Source organism: Pelobates fuscus, chromosome 1 (genome assembly GCF_036172605.1).
Source record: "Pelobates fuscus isolate aPelFus1 chromosome 1, aPelFus1.pri, whole genome shotgun sequence".
Lineage (NCBI taxonomy): Eukaryota > Metazoa > Chordata > Amphibia > Anura > Pelobatidae > Pelobates > Pelobates fuscus.
This window is the reverse complement of record NC_086317.1, coordinates 422,733,040-422,753,114: the sequence shown is the minus strand read 5'-3', so window position 1 is coordinate 422,753,114 and position 20,075 is coordinate 422,733,040. Positions and strand designations below refer to the sequence as shown.

The window sequence follows — 20,075 nt, the reverse complement described above, 5'->3', positions numbered from 1 at the left end:
GTGGCTGTCTTCCTGACAGGTGCTAGAGAACGTCCATAGGAAAGCATTGAGAAATGCTTTCCTATGAACTGTTTGAGTGTGCGCGGCTCTTGCCACGCATGCGCATTCCGCTCCACTCGGGAGCTGACGTTGGAGTGGGAGGAGAGGTCACCAGCGCCGAGGGAGCCCGGCGCTGGATTACTGTAAGTAACTGAAGGGGTTTTAACCCCTTTAGCGCCACGGGAGAGGGGCCCTGAGGGGGTAGGGGGTCCTAAGGATGCTATAGTATCAGGAAAACAAACTTCACTATAGTGATCCTTTAAGTATATTAGAAATATTTGTAGGAACCTAGATTATAGGTGTCTGTTTATATAGAAGAACATTTTTGAAAATAGCGAATAGTTTGTAGTACGATATATTGTACTGCTATATTGCCATCTTCTTTGAATTTACCAGGGTACTTTGCCTCTCCTGGTATCTTCAAAGCCATCGTGTACATCAGTGGTAGTCAACCTTTTTCTACCTACCGCCCACTAATGCATCTTTTTGGTTGAAAAAATGTCCTTACCGCCCACCAGTTTTCGCGCAAATGCGGAATATTTTTAAGAAAGGAGGGTGTTTTAAAAAAAATGTACGTACATTTATCTTTTTATTTCTACTTAATGCAGGTTTATAAGGTTTTTAACTTTATAAAGTTTAATGAGAAAACAATAAAGTAAATTGAAATTACCTTTACTAGTGATTAATGAGATCCTTGAGGTTGATGCTGCGAGACTAAATATTTGATATCTGGTTCGATTTTCGTAAGGAACAAACGAAGGTCTCTTTCAGTGATATTCAGACGACTTCTCTGTTTGCGCATAATATGATTTCTCATTTGTGCGTCAGCTCATCTCCTCTCCCTCCTCAATTCCCCTCCCCACCTTTTTTTCCGCTTTTTTCTATTTTTTAACCGTCCTTATAGCAATGCCCAGTAGGAAGGCTGAGCTAGGTAGCCCACTTACTATAGTCCACTATAACAGACAGGCACACATACAGACACACATACACACACACACGACACACACGACACACATACGACACACACACACATACAGACACACGGGATACACACACAAAGACACAGACAGGCACACACACAAGACACATACATACAAACAGACAGGCACACATACAAACAGACACAAACAGACATGCACACACACATGCAGACACACACATAAGACATACATAGACACACACAAGACACACATACAAAGACAAGACACACATACACATATATACAGACACACACACACACACATATATACAGACAGACACATACACACACACACACAAGACACACATACATACACACACAAAGACACAGACAGGCACACATACACACACACACACACAAGACACATACATACAAACAGACAGGAACACATACAAACAGGCATAGACACACACACATGCAGACATACAAGACACACATACAAAGACAAGACACACACACATATATACAGACAGACACACACACACACATATATACAGACAGACACACACACATATATACAGACAGGCACACACATATATACAGACACATACACACACACACAAGACACATACAGACACACATACGACACACACAGACATACAAGACACACACACACAAGACACACATACAGACACAGACAGGCACATATACACACCTACACACCTACAGACACACAAGACACACATACATACACACACAAAGACACAGACAGGCACACATACACACCTACACACCTACAGACACACAAGACACACATACATACACACACAAAGACACAGACAGGCACACATACACACACACACACAAGACACATACATACAGGCACACATACAAACAGACACACACAGACACATAAGACATACATAGACACACATGCAGACATACAAGACACACATACAATGACATACATACAAAGACAAGACACACATACATACAGACAGACACACACACATATATATATATATACACAGACACACATACACACACACACACACAAGACATACATACAAAGACACATACAGACACACACACACACACACAAACACACACATTATATTTAAGTCACCCTCCTGTTTCCTACCTTTAAGGTGCAGGAGGGTGACTTGCCCTGGGGTCCAGTGGTGGCTCAGGTGGATGGGAGTCAGAGTTCCCACTCTGACTTCCTCCCGCGCGGCTCTCCGTTTTAGCTGGGAGGAGTGACCGGGGAATCACTTCCTCCCAGCTCTGATGTCATCACAGGGGGCCCGGTCCGCTGTTAAAGCGCCCAGTGCTGACCGGGCCCCCTTGCAATCCGCATCCATCGGGTGGCCCTGACAGCATGGGCAACCCGATGGACACTTTGGAAGGCGGCCCCGGCGGTTTACCGCGCGGGCCGGAGCCGCAAATGGTCACGGCGGTACCCAGTCGCACGGGTACCGCAGGCTCGCACCCGCCTGCCCGATCAACCTGGAAATCCCTACCACCCACCTGGAATCCTGAAACGCCCACTAGTGGGCGGTAGGGACCAGGTTGACGACCCATGGTGTACATGATATTTGATGTCTTTTCATGTCTATTTTTTTGTCTCTGTTGTTATTATGAATGAGTGGTCACAATTATTTCAGCAGCTGCTTATATCAATGATGACATGATCCAAGGAAGGAATTAAGTCAGACTAATGTAAACATGCATTTATTTCCTTTAACATTTGAAATGTGTAATGAAGCATTACATTTTCAGTATCTACCTATTTTTACATTACTCTTAGCAATTAGCCATTAGTCACTATTGTGTTGTGTGTTAAGTGCTAATCACCCACATTGTAGGTGTGAAGATAATCTCCTAAATGTGAGAACAGTTTTTGTAAAAGTAATCTTTATCACATTGATAAAGTGCATCAACAGTTGGTTAATCAGCAGGAGTAAACGTTGGTACTAATTCTTAAAGCATGTCATCTATAAGAAGCCTGCATTTAAGTGGAAACACACTGCAGTCTGTCTAACCTATCCAAGCCTATGTAAGGTCACCCTTCAGACTGGTAGTGTTCGATGCCAATAACAAAAAAAAAGTAAATAACAAAAAAAATGGAAAAGTATTAATTATATGAAAGGCTCTCGCAATCTCTGCAATCCTTCTAACATCCCAAAAACACACATCTTTCGAGAAGCCTACCTGCTCTCTCCTTAATTCATCATCAATTTTTTCACCCTCATTCTCCATCTCTGGTTTACTCTGCTCCCTTCTCCCAAAAACTCTCCCCCTTCCTTCAGGTACATTCAAATCGATTCCCTTTGTGTATTTCTCTCTCATCCCTTTAGATTGTAAACTCGTTTGGGCAGAGGCCTCTTCACCTACTTTTCCAGTATGTCAATCATGTCTTGTTACATTGAAATGTTTCCCTTGTTTAGCGATTGTACAGTGCTGCAGAATATGTTGGCGCTATATAAATAGTTGTAATTTGTACAGGTTCTTTCTGTAATGGCACCAGTGAATTAAAGCTTATTTGAGATCTATGCGGGCAACTAATTTCTTGCCTGTTCTCGGTGCTCTCATAAATTTGTCATATAAACAGTCTTGCCAGGTGGATAATTCAGAAGGAGCTAATGTATGTTCACATTTCAAAGTGCTGCAACCTGAAATTGGAAGAATGTAAGTGAGCCGATAACAGGAGCTCTGTGCAGCTTTCAGGATACCGAATAGTGCTACTTTGTGGAAATGAATTAATAAGCTAAATTCATACATGTGACTTGTGAATAGGTTATATGAGGATCCTGCTAATTTAGAAATGCAGGGAGTGACATGCATACAGTTGGCCTTTGTACGCCATCTGCTTAGATATGGTTATTTATTTTACATTTATTGGTAAAATGACTGCATGCTTTTTTTTCCCCTCCTGCTGTTGAGAACATATCGGTTGTACGATTAGCAACCATAAAACACCAGTCTATATTGTAGTAGTGTCTGTCTTTTGACAGCTAGCAGCCAACACGCCACAACTGCATGCAGCATGTTACCACAATCTGATTGTTCTTATTTCATTTAGTAGAAGGCATGTTCACAACATGGGTTTATCAGAGCCAAACCAGACCTACTATATAACTTTATGGAAATCTATAAGACACAGAGCTATGACTGTTCATTTTAACTAAAACAAAATGACGTTGCCATTAGGTGACTCAACTGAAATTAATGTGAAAGTATTGAATGTGTTTGCAATTGTCAGAAATCAGATTTAATTTCTCCTGGTGATTAAGTCATTATCAGCCATATGCAATGACACACAGAGCGTTTCCACATACAGAGCAACATACTGCATAAGACAGGGCTGAGTTTCAAACATACAGTATATATATACAACAAGGATACGAAGAAACATAATTTGAATTGTTCTTATATGCATGTTGTTATTGTAAATCATATTTGCCCCTAATTTTCAAGGGGTAATTAATTTAATTATATTGGCACCAAAGCCACCACAATGTAAATGCATACTATAGGCACAGAAACAACTTTAAAGGAGCACTATAGGGCCAGGAACACAAACATGTATTCCTGGCCCTATAGTGTTAAAACCACTATCTAGCCCCCTTTGCCTCCCTAAATATAGTAACATCTTACTTGTATTCGAGTCTGAAGCTGCTTCCTCTGCCTGTGAACTTCCTCTGACATCATCAGAAGTGGTGGCATGATACAATCACAATGCTTCCACGTAGGATTGGCTGAGACTGACAAGGAGGCAGATCAGGGGCAGAGCAAGCACAATTAAAACACAGCCCTGGCCAATCAGCATCTCCTCATAGAGATTAATTGAATCAATGAAGCTCTATGAGGAAAGTTCAGTGTCTGCATGCAGAGGGAGGAGATACTGAATGTTTGAATGCATTTTAGGCAGCCATGACCCAGGAAGGATCTCTGACAGCTATCTGAGGAGTGGCCAGTGAAGTTATCACTAGCCTGTAATGTAAACACTGCATTTTCTCTGAAAAGACAGTGTTTACAGCTAAAAGCCTGAAGGGAATGATTCTACTCACCAGAACAAATTCAATAAGCTGTAGTTGTTCTGGTGACTATAGTGTCCTTTTTAACTTAATGACGCAGTTTTGGTGTAAAGATCATGCCCCTGCAATCTCACTGCTCAATTCTTTGTCACTTAGGAGTTAAATCACTTAGTCTATACAAAGTCACACCACCCTGCATGTGACTTGTACAGCCTTCTTAAACTCTTCCTGTAAGAGAACCTAGATATTCTTTATTGCACAGTCTGTTTAATCTAGAATTTCTTATCTCCTGCTCGGTTAGTAGCCTCCTAGACACTGCAGGAGCGTCCTGCGTGTGATTAGAATTCAATTTACAGAGCAGGAGATAAAATCGTATAAAGCATGTTAACATAAAATACACAACCAATAGTGAAAAAATCCACCAACACACTGGTTAATCATTTTGCTCCACTAAATAAATATATATATGATTATATTGTATTTTTTATCATTTTTTTTTTACTATTGTTATAGTTCATTAATTTCAAATGTTATATTTTTTGTCATACATCATTTTTTTTATTTTAAATATAAATACCGTATATACTCGAGTATAAGTCGACCCAAATATAAGCCGAGGCCCCTAATTTTACCCCAAAAAACTGGGAAAAATTATTGACTCGAGTATAAGACTAGGGTGGGATATGCAGCAGCTACTGGTAAATTTCTAAATAAAATTAGATCCTAAAAAAAATTGTTAATTGAATATTTATTTACAGTGTGTGTGTATATAATGAATGCAGTGTGTGTGTGTGTGTGATGCAGAGTGTGATGCAGAGCCTTGGTGGGGGGTGGGCATTTTTATTATTATTTTTGTAATTATTATAATTGTACAATTTTTTTTTTGTTATATTAATTTTTTTTATTATTATTATTTTTTATATATTTTTTTATATTATTATTTTTTTTTTTATTATTATTAAAAAACTATACCGAACGACACCGAACACCAGACCAGCTAATTGGAGATCAACAGTGTACCCGTATATTTTTTTTAAAAGATCTTCACATTCAGCATCATCACACACTTTGATGGTGAATGCGGGAAGCATAAGGTTCAGTGCCACTTATGAAGCATTAAATTGACAGAGCAAGTGATTGCCACTCATGCTCCTTCTGCAATGCTTCTCTACACCCTGCTCCAAATTATTGCAGGGTGTACACCATTTTCATGCAATATGGGGAAGAAAAAGGATCTCTCAGCTGCCGAAATGAGTGAAATAGTTCAATGCCTTGGACGAGGTATGAAAACATTAGATATTTCACGAAAACTTAAGCGTGATCATCGCACTATTAAGAGATTTGTGGCTGATAGAGCACAGACAGGCTTGTGCAGATAAAGGCACATTGAGGAAGATTTATGCCAGATCCATGCATCGAATCAAGAGAGCAGCTGCTAAAATACCATTACAGAGCGGCAAACAGATATTTGAAGCTGCTGGTGCCTCTGGAGTCCCACGGACATCAAGGTGTAGTGTCCTCCAGAGTCTTGCAACTGTGCATAAACCTTCTATTCGGCCACCACTAACCAATGCTCACAAGCAGAAACTGCTGCACTGGGCAGAAAAATACATGAAGACTAATTTTAAAACTGTCCTGTTCACTGATGAGTGCCGTGCAACCCTGGATGGTCCCAGATGGATGGAGTAGTGGATGGTTGGTGGACGGCCACCCTGTTCCAACAAGGCTGCAACGTCAGCAAGGTGGTGGTGGAGTCATGTTTTGGGCCGGAATCATGGGAAGAGAGCTGGTCGGCCCCTTTGGGGTCCCCAAAGGTGTAAAGATGACCTCTGCAAAGTATGTGGAGTTTCTGACTGACCACTTTTTTCCCTGGTACAGAAGGAAGAACTTTGCTTTCCGTAATAAAATCATCTTCATGCATGACAATGCACCATCTCATGCTGTAAAGAATATCTCTGCATCAGTGGCTGCTATGGGGATAAAAGGAGAGAAAGTCATGGTGTGGCCTCCATCCTCCATTGACCTCAATCCTATTGAGAACCTTTGGAGCATCCTCAAGCAAAAGATCTATGAGGGTGAGAGGCAGTTTACATCCAAACAGCAGCTCTGGGAGGCTATTCTGACATCTTGCAAACAAATTCAAGCAGAAACTGTCCAAAAACTCACAAGTTCAATGGATGCAAGACTTGTGAAGCTGCTATCAAATAAGGGGTCCTATGTTGAAATGTAACGTAGCCTGTTAAAATGTTTAAAAAGTTAAAATGTTGTTATAAGTTTGATTGAAATAGCTTTTGATTTCAGTAAATATGCTGCAAACACAACAAATGACAATTTTCAGTTCTTCCTTCCAATTTTCAGTTTCAACCTATAAAGTGTTTTGAAACTTACAATGCACTGTTCCAAATTATTACGCACAGTAATTTTTTGATGTTTAAAAAAAAATACTGTTATCATTAGGAGGTTTGTTCAATAAAATTTGAATTGCACTCTTAATAGTTGATAAGATGAGAATTATGCTGACTGTTATTTACATCAATTATTTAGGTAAATGAGAAAAATATAATTTGCATAATAATTTGGGACCGGGTGTATAAGAGGCATCACTGATCATTAGTCCTCATCTCACCATGAGCGGAGGAGGGGCTGCTATGGGAAAACTGCCCTGGTGTTTAATTAAAACTTAGTTTTAAATGATTTTTTAAATATTTTTTTTAGAAAACAAAGAACACTAATGTTTTTTTAGTATTCCCATTGACTCCTAATATGACTGTGTGTGACCTTTAAACCCTTTTAAGTTAGTGTAATGGCTGTAACATCATACATTACATCTCTTGTTTGTTGCCACCTCCCTCCTGCCTTATCTGTGCAGTGTGTATTTAATTGCATTACTTCTGTCATGCCAGGTCCAAGGTAGACTGGAATGACAGTCTATGTATATATAATTAAATGGCACCTGTAATGTAAAATATTGCTAGATGTCGCTGTTCTACTCTTGTCTACAGTTTCCTTAGTCTTTACCATTTTGCCATAGGCACAGAGATGAGCAAGTCACACTAAGACCTCTTAAAGCTCTATGAATTGTGAAATGCCATTCTCATTGTCTATATACTTGGTACACTTAAAGCGGCACTGTCATGACCGAATCCGGGTTTTTTCCACCTCCCTCCCGGCTCCACTACATCTAATTGTCCCCCTAGTCACCCCCAAATCCACCTAAGCCCCCCATCTCAACTATTTTTGCATCTTTATTTTGTGCCCGGACCCAGGTCCTGGGCGCCGCCATCTTTGTGTGGGTAGATGAAGTCCCTGTGGGACACGTCATCTGCCCACACTAGATAGCACTAGTTAAACACTTGGGCATGCGAATGGGAATTTAATCTATTCATTCATTCGTCAGAAAGACGAATAAATGAATAGAAATTTCAAACGAATGCAGGAAGACCTCTTTGTTCGTTCGTTTGGTTTATTACAAGGCGTGAAGTTCCTGCCTTGTAATATGTAAAAATACATTTTACACTTCCTAAGCTCCCCATGTCCTCCTTTACTCTATGGAGGTGATAGTTTCCCCCCATTTTCATTTTGGGCCCCCACGCACCACTCATGGGTGGGGGCTGGGGGGGGAAGACACGCTAGGTCCCCCCTTCAGCCTAATAGCTCCCACTTGCACGGGTGGGGGCTCAGGAGGAGTGGCGATATAGCGAGTAGAGGCAGAATTTACTAATACTAAGTAATCTTTACTTCGTATTAGTACATTTGGCTGAAAGACCAACCTAATACCGTGGATCTTGCAGCCGTGGCATGAATAGATCGGAATTGTATTCCTTCAAATGAAATTCCGAACCGAACAAAGTCCCTGATTGCGTCCTAACACGAATGGAGAAGCTGTTCTCATTCTGTTAGGATGAAATTCAGTAGTTTCGCCGGCGTTCTGTCTAAAATGACAGGACGTTCGGGAATTCTGACATGAAGCATCGTGAGATCACAGAGAAACGGTGAGAATTGTGGGGAAATTGCTTTGACCACAGGAAACGGAGCACATTTTGCTCCTCTGCTGGTCATAGATGGTCAGGCGTAGAAAACCTCCATAAGACAAATAGGCCCTTCTTTGTCTTATATTTTAAAGAAAACTAGAGCAGACAGGAAGAAATGAAGAACAGATCCTGACAGAGGGAGTGAAGAGAAATAGATTGGGGAAAGGCAAGTTTGGCATGACAGTGCCACTTTAAGTGACAAATGTTTGCAGGAACACTGTATGCATTATAACAGCTTAATCTAATCAAGGTTGTTATAGTGCGTTACAGTAGTAGTTCCCCCCCTGTAATATGCCCCCAAAATGCAATTTTTAAAATTTTTATTTTGGAGCATTTTGAAGACTGGATTGAGGAACCGGGATTGCAAGTTCCTGGCTCTCATACCCAGGCATATCGTGAAGACATGCATACGTCATCATTGCATGGAATGATTCTCTATGACCGAATCAATGGTGGATTTGTGTAGGAATCTACAGTGCCTCTATGTGGAGCATTGGATTGGAATGTCATCCTGGAGGCACGCTCCAGGATGACATCACGTGGGGTGGAGCGTGCTACAGTGTTAAGAGAGACTCTGTACTGGAGGCTCTGTATAGCATTGGGAATACAGATTTGTACTGCTAATGCTATAGTGTCCCTTTCATTTATAAATTTCCTGGACAAAGTTTAAAATAAATTGATGCTTACCTGAAGGCGCACATTATCTGCACCAATTATGGGTGACATTAATTTTAAATATTACTCTTAAGAGCTCCACACCTATTCTGACGTAAAAATATTCAGATCCTGGCTAAGGAACTGCACTGTGCAATAATCATGGATGATTTTAGCATTTTGAGTCTGTGCAGGTTATTGCTAACTTTCAAATATAAGAATTTTTTTTTTTTTTTTTTAAAGAGGATATAATTTCCTAAAAATAAAATTTAGAATTCTATAAGACACGTTAGTGATCTTTCTGTTGGTTGTCAAATAACACACAATGTGCTTGTCTGAGTGTTGTTGATTTATTTTACTTCTCTTTCAAAATTGTAATTATCACATTTATCTCCCTAGGCATCGTGTGACAATGGTTCAAAGATACAAAATTATCTTCTGGAATGGGATGAAGTAAGTTAATAGCTTGTTTCCATGCAACATAAACACCTAAGCAACTCTAGTGATCTATTCCAAGCTATATTGTATATTTACAGCTCTCTAAAACTGTATGAGGAACAAAGGACTATGGACACAATTCTGCCACATTCCTTATAGTTTACTGATGTGTTTTAAACGTGACTTTTGTGTATCAATCAGTGGTGTTTCTTTCTGTGGTTTGGATGGTCAGATTTTGTTGGACAAACATGCTGGGGAGCTCCTCACGTTAGCATAATACATGCACTCTTTCTGTCACACAGATTTGCTCCGTTTGTACCCTGACACAACTAGTAAACATTAATACACTCCAGAAATCCAACTCCTTAAAGATTCACTCTGCCTAAACACAAATTGTCCACCCTGAGTAAATATTACTACACAGATTATGTGTTGTAACAGCCTCCTTTTATACACATGCCCTTCAGAAATAAACATACTATCTGGCAGTAATAATGTACCCACCCCAGTCAACCGTGATACAATTCTTTAAAGGACCACTATAGTGCCAGGAAAACAAACTTGTTTTCCTGGCACCATAGTACCCTGAGGATGCCCCCACCCTCATGGCCCCCATCCCGCCGGGCTGAAGTTGGAGGAAGGGGTTAAACACTTACCTTTCTCCAGCATCGGGCTTCATTTCTCAATGCTTTCCTATAGACGCTGGCGTCTTCTCACTGTGAAAATCACAGTGAGAAGCGCGGAAGCGCCTCTAGCGGCTGTCAATGAGACAGCCACTAGAGGCTGGATTAACCCATATGTAAACCTAGAAGTTTTTCTGAAACTGTTATGTTTACAGCAGGCAGGGTTAACCCTAGATGGACCTGGCGCCCAGACCACTTCATTGAGCTGAAGTGGTCTGGGTGCCTGTAGTGGTCCTTTAAAACACAAAATGTTCTTAATACACGAGAGACGAGACCTAGCACAGTCGATACAAACCTCAAAGCACAGAGTGCAGTAGATTGTTTAATGAGACTTCCTTTATATGTGTAGGTATACCAGTGACACACACATCCAATAAAGGGCATGGACATGAATTAAGCACTTCATTAATACAGTTCTACATAATCCAATTAGTGTCAAATACATACAAGATTAATTCCAGTTACCAAAATGTTATCAATGCCAACTCCTGCCTCATTCAAGCCCCTCTACCCATGTCCTATTAATTCCAGCTGTTACATACCATTAATGTCACAGCTGCTCTCATTGATTTGAGATTTCACCCTATTAATGCCAGCTTCTTACCTTGTATTTAATGCCAGGAGCCATCCTATCTTCCTATTAATGCCATTTCCCTCTCCATCCCTGTTAATGCCAGCTTCCCACATGTTTTCCTATTTTAATGCCAGTTGTCTTCATGTCTTTACAACATATGTCCCCTATTTATTTAAATGTTCCTATTGCTAGCCCCCTCATAAGTCCTTATATACAGGGAGGGGAGACTCCTTAAATGTCAAAGTATTCAGCCTGGATTACATCTGCTACACAAAGTTTCTTCATTGTTTCAGTTGCAAGCAAATCAATCTCGGCATGAATGAGAACGGAGGGGTGTACCTGTCCACGAACAATATTATTTATCTATTCATTTTCTCTAGAGCAAAGGCACTAAGGAATTCTGCCAGTGTTTCTACGGGCTTCAAAAACAGTTTAGAGTCACCAAACTGTCACCAGCAACAGGATATACATTCAGACTTGCTGCAAAAAATGACATGGGTATGAGGTGAGTGATATCCATTTCCTTTATGCAAAAGTAGCAACAGTAAGGTGACTATTGTAACTCACTAAGATTGCAGCCCGGCATATTCATTGTTTAAATCTTATATAATGCAACCGTACAAAAGACAGTCAAGCAGTAAAGCATTCTTGTGCCTCAGTAGTGGTAATGGTGCTTAGAGTACCCCATTCAATGTTACATGCCGCCTCATGTCTTGTAATTTTTCCTGCAACACTCGCCATTGTCTCATCCAACACTAAATATTATGTTTAATTGCCACCTTATCCATGTCTTATCACCAACCTCTATCTTCTCCAGACTCCCAATCTCTGCTACAGTTGATCTCCACCTTCACCCTCTGCACCTTTTTCCCCACCAATCAGAGCTGCACAGCTCGTGCCATTCATTATGGACCACTTTTTGTCCCTATTTTATCTGTAACCATTAATTCATATTCCACTGGTGGTCTTTTATAAAAACCATTTATTCAGATTATATAGGGAAAAAAAACAACTTAAATATGAATTGAAGTCCAGGAAGCATTATTTTAAACTTTACTATAATTCACCTTTGAACTCCAGATCATTTGGTAGATGGGAGTACTTTACAGAACATGCACACAAAACCATTTTACGTTTTGCAGGTTTCTTCCTGTTCTTTTTGCTTTCCATGAAGCTCACGCTCACATTTGTCTATTCTGTCCACAGTGGATTTAGTGAAGAAGTCCTATATTATACATCAGGCAGTGCCCCCACTGTGCCTGCAAGTCCAACACTAATTAAAGCAGGAATTAGTTGGTTATCATTGCAGTGGACTAAACCCTCAGGCACACCGTCCGATGAAGGAATTTCTTATATTTTGGAAATGGAAGAGGAAACCTCGGTATGTGCGGTAAACTCTAATGCTGATATGTTACTCTCCGTTCTGTTTTCTACTTTGGCATATCTCTTTATTTGCTCTCAAGTAGACTTCCACGACTTGCTAAATGTTGTTTGTTTCAGGGAAAAGTAGTTGAATTATAAATGTTGATTCTATAACTAGATGCTAAAATAATTTTTATAGTCACAAGGCAAGAAAAATGCATGTTTATTCTTCCAGTTTGACTCAATTTGTAAAGTATAGGTAAACAAATATACTGTAGACTAACATTGTACTGTTTGTTGATACTCAAGTTTATGGTTGAACTCATGAATTGAATGCTACATCATTCTAGACAATGTTTTTCACCACATGATGAGATATTTTCATTGTGCACAGCTACAGGGTTCTCATTGTGAAGACAACACTTAGATTAAAAACACCTCATCCTCGAGTTGCATATACTAGGTTATATGCCCTAAATTAAGTAGAAAGACACAAGTTCTGTGTAAGGAGCCAAACAAGATGGCCAATGCTTCCTGAAGCCACACAGGTAGACAGCACAATTCATTGTCATAGACCAACTAACCCTCCCGTTTACTGTGATTCCAATAATGCCCTTGGGTGTAATGGAAACCTAAATCATGAGTATACATGCCATCCCCAGGGATCATGCAGATACATTCTTAAGAGCAAAACTCTCATTTTAATTGTTTGTGGCAAGGTCACAGCAAGTTAAAGGCTGCAGAGACACTTTAGTTACAAAATGGCTGCTTTTTTTTTTTCCCAGTTTGCATATTTGTGTCTGCCATGGATAGCCACATTGGTCATTTTGATATATGTATTTTAAATATTCTTACTATTTGTGACAAACTGAATTAAAATATGTTTTTAAGCGTTATTTTTCAAGGTTAAAAATATTTGTTTTATGCATGGATTAGTCAATGGGATTTAGTCAATAATAAGTACATTAAAAAGGAATTGTGAAATTCAGATCAAAATAATTGAGTGGCAAAATAGCCTGAGTTAATTTGGTCTTAATTCATCTCTGTTTCAGTGAATTAACTTGTATCAGGGTTATTCACTAAATTGGGAATTAGCTAAACTTTTAAGAAAATTTGAGGCACTAATAGCCCAAAAGAAAAAGGCGTAAATTAACAAACTCTTTCCTACTCCTTTGTATCAGGAGAATGTACCTGAAGAAGCTATGTTACACAATTTAGCACATTTCTCAACATTTTTTTTTATTGCAAATGTATACACCTAAAAACACATTTTGTCAGACAGCGTAATTTTTCCGTTTTGTAAATAGGAATATGTACTATGTAGGAATAAAAAAAATCTCACTAATCTAATGTGCTAGTTTACTTTTTCTTGTAAAAAAATAAATAGGCATCTGATATATTAGGCATAGCAGTATTTTACATCATTATTTATCTGCGGCACACTTGTACAGTCTGTGAGATATGTCATGTTTATCTTTTCAGGGGTACGGGTTTAAGCCAAAATACAATGGGGACGATCTTGCGTACACGATAAAGAACCTGCGGCGTAGTACAAAGTATAAGTTTAGGGTGAGTGCTGCCATTACTCTCCTTTCCTGAGTAAATATATGTGATGTTCCTTTGTAGATAGATGTAGTAAGTCTCAAAGTAAAATTAAACTGTGTAGATTGTCCAAAATATTACATAACTCCTTTCTTCCTAGAAATATCTTATGAAATATTACAAAACATGACTGTTAATGAGGTGTAGTGAATGTTTGCCGTGGCTCACACCAACATATTTTTTCCCAGACACCTGATCTATAAGGTGCTGGCATGTTGTTGGGACCATTTGATGGACATTTGTACAAGAAAATTACTCTTCGTTGATTGATGGAATGCAGAGTCTCACTGTGGATGGGATGTAGACAGTCTGAAAGTCACACTAGCAGGGAGTACTTACAACACTTTTTATAACCGGAGAAGTCATTTAACAACATCAGATTATTTGATGACACAAACCAATTTCTAAACAATTACTGTATGCAAGACATTTTGTTAGGTGTGATAATAGTAATCCAGAGGCAAAATATGCAAAAAGAAAATTATGACTTTGAATGAAATGGAATTGCGAACTAGCGAATCTGCTGAGACAATGATGTTCTTGTTTCTTAAGTGGATTTGTGCTAACTGCCCCACACATTTCCAGGTGTTGCTTTACTAAAATATGTTTATCCTAAGCCCAAAAGAAAACTCTAAGTCCAAAATTGCACTTTTTTTTTGTAACCCATATAATTATTATTTTTTTAAATTACCTTTAAATAAATGTGCAACCTTTTTATTGTTTTACACAATTATGGAAATATTAAAGTCTGCACATTTAAATTTGTTGTATGCACCACTTTTAGTAAGTTGAAGTGGTTATGGTTCTTAGTATTCCATTGAGCATTCACATAATGCACTGTAGTATTTAAATTTGAGCATTGTGAGACTAATAAGAGGCTAGGAGGTAGATGGCTTTGACACTACAAATAGATGTATGCATAACAGAGTAGGATATATACCACATAAATACTATAACAAGTGTACTCCACTCTCTACTCATGCATATTTGGCCGATCACTTGAATGTGCTGTTTTGTTAATTCTGCCCAATATGCAAGATACCATGACAAAAAAAGTACATTATTTATAAACTCACTGGAAAAGGACTGTTTTAGAGAGCACATTTGCAAAGTGTACTGTCATTGAACTCTAAAATCTCAGCCAAGTGTCTGAACAGAATTGGAAGTTGACACAACTGCCCCTCTGAAGTCTTGTTTGAGTAGCTAGAGCATTCATACGTTAACATGTGTCCCTTCAAAACAAATGTGTGGCATATATGTACTAAGAGGGCCTGGATAGAACTATGGAAGTTAACCCACGTGGACTAAGGGCTAAAAGAGCATTACAAGTAAAGGGCCGGGCAAGTTTTAATACTTGTTTACTGTGCTAGATAGGACCAGTAGGAATAGCCCATGTGGTAGGACCCTTCAGATGTGTCAGACAGTGAGAGGTTACGCTACTTACCTCCGTAAATATGTGTGTTCTATGAACAATTATATTAGAAGATTCCACAGTTCTCTCTAAAGGGAACTTATGTCGATGCACACATATCTTAATGCATTGTGAGGCTTACAGGCTGGATATTTATAGTAGCATTAATTAAATAGACGTTGATGGCATGTCACTCTGGGAATATATTAATCACAGCACAAATCGCATCATCTTCTAATTCATTTTGCCGCATTTTGTGACACATGTATGTGTGGGAGCGTTTAAATTACTTCTGACATAATGCAGGCCAGTTGTTTTGCACGTTATGATTTTTTTTAATAAACAAGACCATCAGAATTGACGGCACAGTCAGAATTATACTGTACTTGTGATGCATATTATAGCACTGAATGTAGAACATTAATTTTCATAGTAACATCATCTTAAGTGGAGGGATTGGCAACTTTTTGCCTTTTGAGCAAGCACAAACTACTTGCAGTTCTGTTGAGATGAAAGGTCCTACTCATATGGATTAATATGTGGGCTTGGCAGATGGAGGTTGCACAAGTCACAAGGTGTGACCTCCTATATCCTAGCATCATATTGATATGACGTGTAGCATGAAGAAGCATTCACATGAACATGTCGACCAACACATGCTGTTTTCTGTAACTCCATTGATACCAGTGATGGCCAGGGCTGTCACATGTACCATCAGACATAAGTGTTAATATACCCGCATTTATAACATTTGTATGCTGTAAATTTAAGCTAACCCGAAGATATTATCACTATGAATGGACTGACCACGTTTGTGCTGAAGAAGGGTTAAAAGAAGAACCACGTTAAATCTAGTGGTATACATTGCTCATACACATTCTGTTAAAGGAACACTGTAGTCACCTAAATTACTTTAGCTAAATAAAGCAGTTTTAGTGTATAGATCATTCCCCTGCAATTTCACTGCTCAATTCACTGTCATTTAGGAGTTAAATCACTTTGTTTCTGTTTATGCAGCCCTAGCCACATCTCCCCTGGCTATGATTGACAGAGCCTGTATGAAAAAAAAAACTGGTTTCACTTTCAAACAGATGTAATTTAACTTAAATAATTGTATCTCAATCTCTAAATTGAACTTTAATCACATACAGGAGGCTCTTGCAGGGTCTAGCAAGCTATTAACATAGCAGGGGATAAGAAAATCTTAATTAAACAGAATTTGCAATAAAGAAAGCCTAAATAGAGCTCTCTTTACAGGAAGTGTTTATGGAAGGCTGTGCAAGTCACATGCAGGGAGGTGTGACTATGGTTCATAAACAAAGGGATTTAACTCCTAAATGGCAGAGGATTGAGCAGTGAGGCTGCAGGGGCATGTTCTATACACCAAAACTGCTCCATTAAGCTGAAGTTGTTCAGGAGACTATAGTGTCCCTTTAATTCTGGAAGCTTTTCAGACAGTTTTTGTAACGTTGTAACGTTTTAGAAAAACTTCTAAAATGTACTTCTTATGAATGCTGTTTTAGGTTATTGCTTATAACTCTGAAGGTAAAAGCAGCCCAAGCGAAGCAGTGGAGTTTGTCACATGTCCAGACAAACCAGGAGCACCGCAAAAGCCTTCTGTTAAAGGGAAAGTGCATGCGCAGAATGTCCGTATAATTTGGGGTAAGTTCTTTTTAAATATTAGTTTGGGATAGGTAAACAGATCATTTATTGTGCATGCTTGGCTCATCCTCTATTTGTTTATCCTAGCCTGCACCGGGGTTCCTAAGTTTCAGGTAGCTCTGGGTTTCCTCTAGTTCCCAGCCAGAACTTGTCAGTGCTAAGGGATTGTGCACACAATCTAAAAGAAGAGAGTGAGGTTTAAAGTGGAGGCTGGGGCTTGTTGCGTGAGGGGTTCAGATGCTTAAAGAGACTTGCCGTGTAGTATAAATGCCCAAGTTCCTTTTTAGTCCCAGCCCTGTCAGCTGCCTAGGGATTGGCTAGTAATGTGATCCAACCAGTGGGGACCCGCATAGAAAATATTACTGGGATCCACCTGGGTTTACAACAGAACTAGTGTAACTAGCAAACTAAACTGTTTTTTTTTTGTTTGTTTGTTTTTTTTCATTAGAGCCGCCAAAGGACAATGGAGGAGCAGCCATTACTAAATATTTTGTGGAAATGTCTGAAGACCCCAATGGTAACATGTTATTACACTTTCACATTTACATATTTTTTAGAAAAGTATATTTAATATAAATGTTTTAAGAAGAGCTATTTATTATGGATTCTAGTTTTATTCACTAAACCTTTGATTTATGCAGAATTGACTAATTGTATGCCAACATGGTCAAGAAGTGGGAAAATAAAAAAAAATCCCACTTTCAGGTTTTTTTTTTTTTCTGTTTTAGCCTAAAATTTGCAATTGCCTTGTCAGTTCTTAACAATTTTAGGTTTAGTGAATGGCATCATGGGAGACTGTCTCTTTTTTGTAAACTTGTATTAAAAAAAATAATAAAATACAGCCCCCAAAACCCTGAAAGAACCATGCAAAAATGGTGGAAGAGAGTCACTTTGGTAGGCATGTGGCCTAGTGCAAGCCTATTCTAGAACATGTTAGATCACTTTATATCCTACTAATTGCCATTTACCGAATTAAAAAGTAATATACAATAAAACCATTTCCAGTATTTAAACACACATTTTCTACACTGGTGTATTACTATTTTATATCTATGGAGCTCAAAAACAATTTAGAATCTGAATGTGTAAGAATGAGAGAGGTAGTGTTTTGGGTCCCAAAAAGTGTAGAATCAAACGTCCTTAGTGACCGGTGGAAGAGGAAAAGAAAAAAAGATATTACCGGTTGTAATTATTAGGTCGCAGGACATCAGGTCCATTCTCTCGTGTCCTGCATGGAGATATTGAGTGGTTCTTGGAATCCATGCTTATGATGTGTCTCCTGAGGACCATCTGTTTGTGGCTTAACATGGCTTACCAGGTTACAGACTTAGTTTATACAACCAACCCAGCCGTCAAACCTCAGTAAGATTAATGTCCAATTACATTTCATTTTCTATTATGTTGTTGCACTGTACCAGGGGCTTTCTAGAAGCACATTGTTTAAATGTGTATTATCAGGTCGATGACCACATTAACTATTTTATTAGAAACAAATTGTTGCAGATAACAAATGTTTACAGTGCGCGCAATGTTTTACCTCAGTGAATTCATGAATGTTGCTCTCGGAGCCTGTGATTAGGAGTTAATTAGATCTGCTCCAGGAAGCTATTTGCAAGCTTAGATGTTTTGTTATGTTTTAAACAAATCACAGAAACACTCGTTAATTGAAGCTAGGAAACCAACATGATCGTCACAAAGAAATGTTTGAAGAAAAAAAAAAAAAGTATCTCGATTGACCCTGGATTAATGATTAATCTTTCAGGAAACAAATGGGACGTTGTATACAGTGGGACCGCTCGAGAACATCTGTGTGACCATCTGAGCCCCGGATCTACTTACCGACTGCGTATTTATTGCGTCAGTGATGGTGGACAGAGCTCGGTAATGTTCACAGGCTTTATTTGGCTTGTAGTATACATAAGAAACGGGATGGTCCATACTGTTTTCAGTTTGTAGGGGTGGGGGGGGATTTTTTTAATTATTTTGTTATGCATATTGCTGACAGAAAATGTTAAGATGGCGGCAAAATGGATGCTTTAGATACTATCATTCAACAGTAAAGGACAGCAGCTTCGTAGAACAGTTATTTTATAGATCCTAAAAGGATTCAAATAATCATTGCGTCCCTTACATTGCTTAGTATGCTTCAAACTTATGGAGTCCTATTGGAGAGCCTTTCATCTGCCTTACTGATCTATTTTTAGATAATCATCCTCTATAGTGTTACTTTATTAAAAGTTTTTGGTTTTTCAATTAAAAAAAAAAGGAAGAAAAGTTCTAGTTTTGGCCATGAATCTTCATCCATGTTTCTTCTTCCTGTTAAAAATAGTTTTTATAAGTGTAGAGTATAGGCCTTGTTAAGCGTCTCCATTCAGTCTATTGAAACCCATGGTGTTTCTCACTTTGCAGGTATCGGAAACATTGACTGTACAAACTCCAGCTGTATTTCCTGGACCTTGTCAGTCCCCAAAAGTTCAGGGGAGGCCAAAAGCAAGAGAAGTGCAATTGAGATGGGGTAATGTCTTTTTAGTATGTAATCCTGTGTGTGCTTAATGTCTACTTAGTGTTTTTATTATTAAATCCTGATATTTTACTAATTACAAAATGTAAAGGAACACTATAGTCACCAAAACAACTTTAGCTTAATGAAGCAGTTTTGGTGT

At 38.8% G+C, this 20,075-nt stretch overlaps 1 protein-coding gene across 3 annotated transcripts in view; it reads left to right on the top strand.

Annotated features, from left to right (window-relative positions):
• The window catches only part of FNDC3A (fibronectin type III domain containing 3A), a 237,681-nt gene that overhangs the window by 201,316 nt on the left and 16,290 nt on the right, over positions 1-20,075 (top strand). For all 3 annotated transcript variants that reach the window (XM_063428709.1, XM_063428716.1, XM_063428722.1), the window contains 8 exons: positions 10,080-10,133; positions 11,756-11,880; positions 12,582-12,756; positions 14,220-14,306; positions 17,274-17,412; positions 17,861-17,929; positions 19,175-19,293; positions 19,822-19,927. In XM_063428709.1, the coding sequence (XP_063284779.1) occupies positions 10,080-10,133; positions 11,756-11,880; positions 12,582-12,756; positions 14,220-14,306; positions 17,274-17,412; positions 17,861-17,929; positions 19,175-19,293; positions 19,822-19,927 (874 nt within the window). The remainder of the gene's footprint in view (positions 1-10,079; positions 10,134-11,755; positions 11,881-12,581; positions 12,757-14,219; positions 14,307-17,273; positions 17,413-17,860; positions 17,930-19,174; positions 19,294-19,821; positions 19,928-20,075) is intronic.